The sequence below is a fragment of the Larimichthys crocea genome, unplaced genomic scaffold (genome assembly GCF_000972845.2).
Source record: "Larimichthys crocea isolate SSNF unplaced genomic scaffold, L_crocea_2.0 scaffold97, whole genome shotgun sequence".
NCBI classification, from domain to species: domain Eukaryota; kingdom Metazoa; phylum Chordata; class Actinopteri; family Sciaenidae; genus Larimichthys; species Larimichthys crocea.
This window is the reverse complement of record NW_020861315.1, coordinates 718024-726658: the sequence shown is the minus strand read 5'-3', so window position 1 is coordinate 726658 and position 8635 is coordinate 718024. Positions and strand designations below refer to the sequence as shown.

The 8635-nt window shown below is 38.1% G+C and overlaps 1 protein-coding gene across 1 annotated transcript; it reads right to left on the bottom strand.

Annotated features, from left to right (window-relative positions):
• Window positions 1-1666: 1666 nt before the first annotated feature.
• On the bottom strand, window positions 1667-8387 carry vgll4a (vestigial-like family member 4a). The gene is made up of 6 exons (XM_010756754.3): window positions 8251-8387; window positions 7635-7736; window positions 6198-6360; window positions 5054-5279; window positions 4604-4718; window positions 1667-3934 (listed from the first exon to the last, which is right to left on the bottom strand). Exons 2-6 carry the CDS (start codon window positions 7714-7716, stop codon window positions 3735-3737), a joined length of 786 nt encoding a protein of 261 aa, XP_010755056.1. The 5' UTR covers window positions 7717-7736; window positions 8251-8387; the 3' UTR covers window positions 1667-3734.
• Between the last annotated feature and the right edge of the window lie 248 nt (window positions 8388-8635).

Sequence of the window (8635 nt, the reverse complement as noted above, 5' to 3'; positions counted from 1 at the left end):
TGAATGCCTGGGTCTAATCTCATGGAGGCAGTCGTTTTGATGGAGGGGCTTTTGAGCAGATTTGAGCCCGAGGGGTAAGAGCAAGAACCAGCAACAACAACAACAAAAACAAAAAAGCCCTTTCTTCTCTAGTTTAAAGATTTGCATTATGAATAGTGCTCAGCAAATTCAAATTAACCAAACCAAAGAAGAGGTATACTCATTTACATTTTTCATTCAACATTTAAGGATAATACTACACAATGTTTCCTATACATAAACACAATTTAAAAAAAAGAAGCTCCTTTAAAGCAAGAGTCTGGGATCTGAAGCCACGTCAGGTAACATGTACAATAGATTACACTGCTCTCAGCATCAAAGTCTTGTTACCTATGGACCCTTTTTACATGCAAAGTGGCAACAAACACACAGAACAAATGCTGCATCTATATCAATCTTCCTAGAATGGTGACGCTCATGTCTTTGTTTGATCTCCAGGGACTGAAGAATTACAAGTGGTGCTCGTAGAGTGGTGCACCATCGCCATCTGCTGGTTTGCAAAGAGAATACAGCTAATCCCTGATCAAAATAGGGCCCAGTCTCGCAAGAATTATCAGTCATATTACCCCATTTCCATCATAATAATGTGGAGGCTATGTGCTTTCTAGGTCAATGCTTCAAACAATCCTCCTCACTGAGTCACGGACTGCAATCTGTCCTTTTCTTACTTTAAATGTAATGGATTTTTCCAACCACAATTACCCAGTCTTTTGTTACCATGACACCAAATCAACTAAACAACATCGATGGCCAAAGACGTCAGCTGCTTGTCGAGTACATGATGACTGGGCCATAGAATTTATCACACACTCTCTCTCACACACACACAGAGCTACCAAGCAGAAATAGAAAGACATTAAACATACAGCTGTTTTTATTTTTCATTGGAGAACCTTCAAATAAGTCCACGTAGGACAAAGACAATGGGACAAGAGAAAGTGTTTCACAACACCTATGTTGCAAATATCCATGTAGTTAACAAGCAACTGTTCCAACTGCTTCCACTCATGTATGTTTGTGGTAATTTTGTGACAACACACTGAAAACACTGCATAACAACAAGCCTCCTCCGGGAACAAATTCAGACAGTGTCCCACATGAGCAAAGACGATTTAGGAAAGCATTCAGATACAGTGTAATCACACTTAACATCTAAGGTTTACTATGAAAAGGACATTTGTCCAATGCTCGTCCCTCTGAGCCAAAGAGGTCTGGCTAATTACTTGATAAACCACTTAACTGTGTAGCCGTTGGTGCTCATCCAAGAGAAACAGAGAATCAGCTGACTCCTGATTGTTCAGTTCAATAAGGAGAGCTCTAATCAATGTAACCACCTCATTACTGACTCGAGTGTCTGCGACAAAAGATGTCTATGTAGTTTTACAATTTACAAATAAAGCAGTAATATTACACAATAAGCAATAACTTTCCCTATGCAACTCAGAAATAACCTGTTTAAAAACTTAAAAACACTCAATGTATGCAGTATGCAGAGTTTATTTTGTCAAATGTGGTGTTTTTTGTCATCCTACCTATTGATAAATATTTACGCACATAAACCACAACTTTGTATCTGAGCTTCAACTAGTAAAACTTTAGTAAAATAAGGACAAGAAATATGCAAACGTTAAGTATTTGTATGTTTATTTGGAAGAAATTAAGTACAAAACAGTGGCATTTTCTTCCAGAGAAATAAGGACAAAAGTGAACATGTTTCTTTTCTTTTTTTTTCTATGTGGATGACACCTGGAGCAGGTCCTTTCTGCAAACAGTCTTTGAGATACAGGTAGTCTAAATGTAGCAATTAAATAACAATGGACTAATACCCCAAACATATTACTGAAAAATCTACTTGTGTCAAACAAGCGGATTCCACAATAATCCCTAAATTCACTAAAAGGTACACACAGAAAGTTAAACAAACTCGTTAAACAAGTTAGTACAGACGCCTTTCTGACACCGTACAAAGAAAGTCTTTGAACAAAAGACTGTTTGTGTTCCTGCACTTCATCTGACAATTGTGGGAAAAAAATAATCAACCTTTAAAAAAGACAAAAGCATGGCTAGAAGATAATGGGCGTCCATGCTAAACGAGTATACTACTCTGAATAGAAACAAAATATCTATGATCATTCCGCGCGGCGCAATGATAGTCTTATGCGTAAAATAAAATATAAAGACAGGATAGTGTATGTAACATTTTCAAAACTATAGAATATTAATACAAATGTATGTTTTCACAGACAGTTAATTGACATACAAAAAAAAATCTGAATTTCTAAATACCATATTTTAAAATCAGTGTTGACAAATAAGGTTATGCTACTTTAAGTAAGGAATTTCAGAAGGGTGAGAAATTAATTTAAAACTAAACAAATCACTTACACCTTTTCCCCATAATAAAAAAGGTTTTTGCAGCTCACACCATGACGTCACCTTGATTTAAAAAAAAAAAAAAAAAAAAAGACAAACAAACTGCTCGCTAAACACAACCGATGTGACTGATAAGTGTTGTCAGGCAGTCATGGTGGAATGCTGATGCCTACTCCTGAATTAAGGACAAATCAAAGTTGGAATTGGCTGGAAGTGACTGGTGGTCACTGTGTTTTCTGCCAAGAGTCAACATGAAACAATCGACATGTTCAGAATAAATAAAGCCACCGCTAATAGACTGCGTTACAGAAGGTCCGATTTAGCTGTATTCAGTCACGCATAAAGCTATAGCATCCAGCTCCACAGAATAACAAAGCAATAATCGCCTTTTAAACTGCATTCAGACAACCTTGCCAGAGGCTGTGATTTGTAGATGGATGCTAAGATATACACCTACATATAGTACTGAAAACCAGATACAAAAAATATATTGAGTACAACTGTACCAGCAGTGAGTATTTCTAAAATGTTACAGATAAAAAATAAATTCTGAGTAAATATATTGTATAGAATAAGGTTTGTAATAGAAACCAGCTATTTGAAACATGCTTTCTAGCTAGACACATCTACTATGATTGATATTAGTTTACTAAGTAATCAGCCACAGTGAGCATATAGACGGGAAACTAAAATTATTTAGTTAACAGTGGAGTCCAGTTCAGGATCATAAAGAAGACAAACTGGTGTAGTGTCTTCAGAAAGCAGGGGGGGGTGGGACCAGAGTCTGAAATGCATTATCACAATTTCAAAACACATTACTTCCATCTGAAGCAGGTAACCTGCTGCCTGGAAAAGGCCAGAAACGTAGTAGCGCAAATAAGACCTGGCTGTCCTTTTCAAGTAATAAAGATCAAAAAGCAGTGTGGGTTTAGAATGAAAACGATAAAGACCAGATCTATGGCTTATAGGTTGATGGGAACGACAGAATTTCTTTGGCTATCAAGGCAGGTACGACAGAACAGGAGCTCCTAACAACCGTTTGTGAATCTCATTATCAATTCAAAATAAAATCAATGATTGTACAGCTGACGTCAACCCAACTATGTAATATTCATTTTCTCTTATTCAATAGAGACTTTGCCAATTTTAGAGTACAAATCTGACCTTGAGGTCCACATGGGAACAGTGTGTGTGAGCACCATATGTCTTACATTGTTCTTTGCTAAGGGTAGTTGATGCTTGGCAAGAAGTGACAGCGGGTAACCTCCACTCTCGTTTACAAACACTAAAGTGAGTGTTTGTAGTGTTTACTCCTCTCCACTTCATGGATCTGCCTCTGGGGTTTGATGACCCCCACCCTTGGCCTTGATTTGGAGCCAGGCATCTCCCAGCGCCTTGGCAAAGTGGTCATCCACTGAACCTGTGATGGACACCGAGTTGGACACAGGCTCTGCTTCTTTGTAGTTTTTTCCAAGGCTGCGACGGAAGTGCTCCTCGATCACGGGGTCGCTTATGGTGTTAGCTACGTGTGGAGGAAGGAGAACAAAAAAGAAGAAAAGAAGAAAAAAAAAAATGTATTAAATGCATGCAATGTATTAAAAACAACTTATGTATGATTACTGCAGTAAACAATGTAGTTTAGGGAACATTCTCTGTCTGAAAAAAAATCATGAATAGGTTTACCGCAGTTGTTTGAGGAGATATTTTTGTGAGTAAGCTTAACCGCAGGACACTTTCATTTGACCATGTTTAGACCTGACCAGCGTGCAGCCACTTTACATCTTAACGACAGAAACATTCAGATATTTTTGTCCCGCCAGTTAACTGCTTTTTTAAAAAAAGGCTGGTTTTGGTCTCAAGAGCAGAAACATAATTCATGGATAAATATAATCCTTAAAATGCAGTACACGACCATTAAACAAAGAAAACCTTGGTATCATGTGACGTCTGAAAAGATTTTTTATCCATGAGCATTGTAGTAAATCTTTGTCAAACAAATGCAACAGCTGCGATAACCAATTTCAATCATTAAAGACCAAAAACTTTGTGCAGAGTCTGACACAAACACAAGCTTTTTGAACTTAACATTACAGCAAATAAAGTATATTCCCTTTGATTCCATTTTCTACATATCTATATATAAATATTAGATAACACATTGTACATTATAAATATAATTTTAAAAGCTTACCATTGGTCTTCCTCTGATCAGCAGGTGGGCTGGGTGAGCAGCCATTCATGTGGCAGTGCGACAGATTACAATTGCGGTTGCTCGCAGGGGCACAGGTAATAACAGAGGGACGATTCTATAGGCAGAAATAAAAAAATACATGGTTGGTACACCTCTTATAGATCTCCTCCGGAGAGACTTGACATGTGAAGATACACTACATTGATTAATATACTGCCTGTCTCTCTTGTGCTTGAGCACATGGCATGCTTGTAGTGTGTACAGCCCACACAAATCTACACAGGGGTCCTTGTGGACCTAAGACAGACTCATAGGATTTAATTTAGTCAAACGATTCAGCCTTAAAAATTATGCATTTACCTCTTATGCTATTTTATCATCAATACCCCCATTTAAGGGTTTGTGCTTTCATGACATCACACGTACCATGAGTACCTTAAGTTGACATACCTGCTGCCGCTCAACAGTCCCACTCATCACAGACCTCTCTCTGCCCCCGAGTCCGACGTCGTGGCTGCTTTTGGTCAGAGCCAGAGGCTGGTCTACAGCATAGCCAGAAATGGAAGTGTACAGGTGGTTCCCATGGAGACCGTTAGAGGAGGAAGTGATTTGCTCCACAGGAGTGTGAGTGTGGCTCCAGTGCTCGTTGCGGTTGTCTCCAGCAGAGGGACGGGCCCTTGATGAAGAGCGGACAGATTAAAAAAAAAAAAGTAGACCTCCGACAGCTTCACCTTTTCAGAGACAACTCATACGTGAGCCACCTCAACTGATGTCTATAAAAAAGATGAAAGCACACATGGTATGCCGGGGTTGTGGTCTTGTTCCTTTCTGCATTGTAGGCCTCTTTTTAGAAGTACTTATAAAGATTGTATGCAACTTTCAAACTTTTGTTGCGCTGCTTATCTAAGTTGTGTTTTAAAATTGCAACATTTAACAGCATGGAGGTGTTGTTTTTTTAAGAGTTAAAGCTGTACGGTCATGTTCATACTTTTATTTCATAATCTCAGACTGTGCTATTTCAGGCTGAACGTCTTGACTCTCCTTGTACTTCTTCAATAAGTAAAACCATAGGATTTCCCTCTTCCCCCTAGGGTTATATCTATATATCCAGTGGAGTTGGTATATATAAATTGCACATTATGAAGTCTGAGAACTGAAACATTGTTAGAAAAGTATGCAGTGAACAACTCTGTGTGGGAGTCTTTGGTTTCTTCATAGTCAAGAGTTTATGCCGATATCTGGTAGGCAACAGATTTGTCATAACAGTTTCCTTGTTTCATAACAAAAGTTAGCATTATGACTGCCTGCGGTCGGCCACACAAAACGCCACAACAAGATAAAAGACACACACTCAGACAGCCTCCAATGGGAGAAGTGTGTAAAATAAAATAAAAAAAATGTAATAAATCTAAACAACAGCTCAGACAGCACAGTGATCTGATCTGTTTAGGGGAACTATTCTCTGAACAAAGTTTAGTAAAGAGAAGTCAATAAATACCAAATGTTTGAGTTTGGGGAAATAAAAACATGATTCAGTAACAAGTATAATGCTGCACACAATCACAGCATTAGTTTCATCAGATCGTTCACTTACAGCTGAGTGGCAAACAATCTGCTCATTTTGGTCATGTGGTCATCGTCACAGTTGATCCGGTCGTCCATTTGTTCATCGCCATACTTCCGTTTGCTTGGGCAGTGTGGAGGAGGCCCAGTTATGTTGGCCATCGTAGTGGGCAAGGAGGAAGTCCTGGACTCATCTGTGAGGAAAAGAAATCAGCAGAACAAATATTAAAATTTCATTTTGACTAAATCTTTCAACGAACAAGTACACAAGTTAACAGCTGTATTCATAGCATTGTGACTATTTGTAACATGTTTCTCTGAGCTCTCCGATTCATGTAATTCAGCCAGAGCGTTGCTGGTTAACCAGATTTACAGTTTGTGTCGGCCCGTAAAGAATAAAGTAGAAAACAATTCAATTAACTGCATTTTCACTTATCATAAAACAGAGAACTGTCATCCAGATGACCCTACTGAGTCACAAATCTGAAAAAAATTAGGACTTTGGTCAGTCTTCAGAGTATGAAATTGATTCCTGATGATAACTTTGAAGGTCAAATGAGCGAACGAACAATGGGGGGGAAATCATGTCCTGAAACCTGAGGAAGTTATGTGTACAAAAACCTGTTTATAAACTTACACTACTCTAAATGTTTATTGGCAGATTTGGCATTCTCATTAGGCACAAAGAGTGCAAACAAGTCTTTAAGTTTAATCCTGCTGCATCAAATAAGGCCTGTTTGCCATTATTATTGTTCTGGTCTATACTCTTGCAATAATATTTATTATTTGTATCATGGTCACTTTCTTTGCAATATTTCTTACACTATGGTCACTTTACATTACAATACTCTTTTTATATATCATGCCACTTTTTATCCTCAGTACTTGTCTGTTTTGAAGGTTGGTTGTTTTTAGTGTTTATTGTGTAGGTTATGTATATTTATGTCTGTTTATTGTGTAGGTTATAGATATTTATGTCTGTTTATTATGTTTGTTTTTTTACTTTTCCACTTTTTTCTAGTTCTGTAGTGTATGCTACACTTTCCTCTGCTGCTGTAACAAGTACATTTCCCCGTGGTGGGATGAATAAAGTATATCTAATCTAATCTATTCTATAACTGTGCTATAAAGAAAAGGACACCACTAGTTTCCACTAAGAAGTCAAACAAACATACACCAGTGTCCACTTTATCCCCAGTTTGCATATAAAGTCAACTTATCGCCTTAAATTGACGTGAAGTTGCGCATTTCTTGCAACATGGCAACGTTAGGTAAAAGTCAACGTCACTCGTAAAAACCAAAACAAACGTCGGTATAATTAAGAGAAATCGCGACATGCAAGTTATATATAATATTCTATATATAATATTCTATATTATATTATATATATATATATATATATAAACAAAAACAAAAAACACACACAATATAAAGAGAGATTACAGGAAGAAAACCGTGTGAAACTAACCTTCGTAGTGCAGTCTCCCGATGTTATTGTTCATCTTGTCCAGGAACTGAGAGTTCAACAGGTCCATTCTAGTGACTAGCATTTACACGAACAGGCTAGTTGCTAATATCGATGTTAGTAGCAAAAATATAAACCAGCGATTTAAAAAAAAGGGGGGGAGAGAGAAAAGTCAGAGCGAATCAGACATGAACAGTAGGATGTAAACTTACATTTTAGCCACATTTAATGACTAGTTAGCTTTTTAGCTGACGTTAACTAGGCTAGCAGCTCCGCTGGCCCAACACGTAGGCTCGTCTAACTGCTACAATGCTAGGCTAGCTTTTAAAACGTCTTTACTACAAGTTTACACAAGAAAGTTACATTAGCTACGATTGTGTTAATAGTTGTTGTTATTACCAAACAAAACAGCTTCACACACACCGTTATCACAGCGGCGTGTCTTGTTAGCACACTCGCTAACTTTAGCTACTTTGTCTGAGTCCCCTCAACTTTGCCCACAAAGATTTAAACAACAAATGTTGGAGTACACACAACTTACAGCTGAGTTACGTTCAATGAGGTTAAGTCCGACTACAACAACTCCTAAAAGGTGGCGTAAAAGTTGGATGGTACTCACTTCATCGACAGGGGGAAAATTAGCGTTGCAGCCACAACATCACCATGGCTAGCCCAGCTCGCCTTTATGCTGCGTTCACGGACCTGCACACACAAAAGAGTTCCGAGCGACCCTAGTGGAGAGATGGGGCAACCCGGGGGGCTTAGGAAGTTATTAACCGTGTTTAACGTGTGATGACACCCGGCTATAACGTGCACTATTCCGTATAAATACTGTAATTAGCTATGAAACGCCTCATGGAGCTCAGCCTCACAAAAATGAAGGTATTTTATCAGCACACTGCAAGCTTAAATACAATATAAAATTCACCTAATTTAAAACTTTGACGCCAAAGCGACTAAATACAGCATTTTTTTTTTTACTTGACATGTCACCTGCTTCTGAC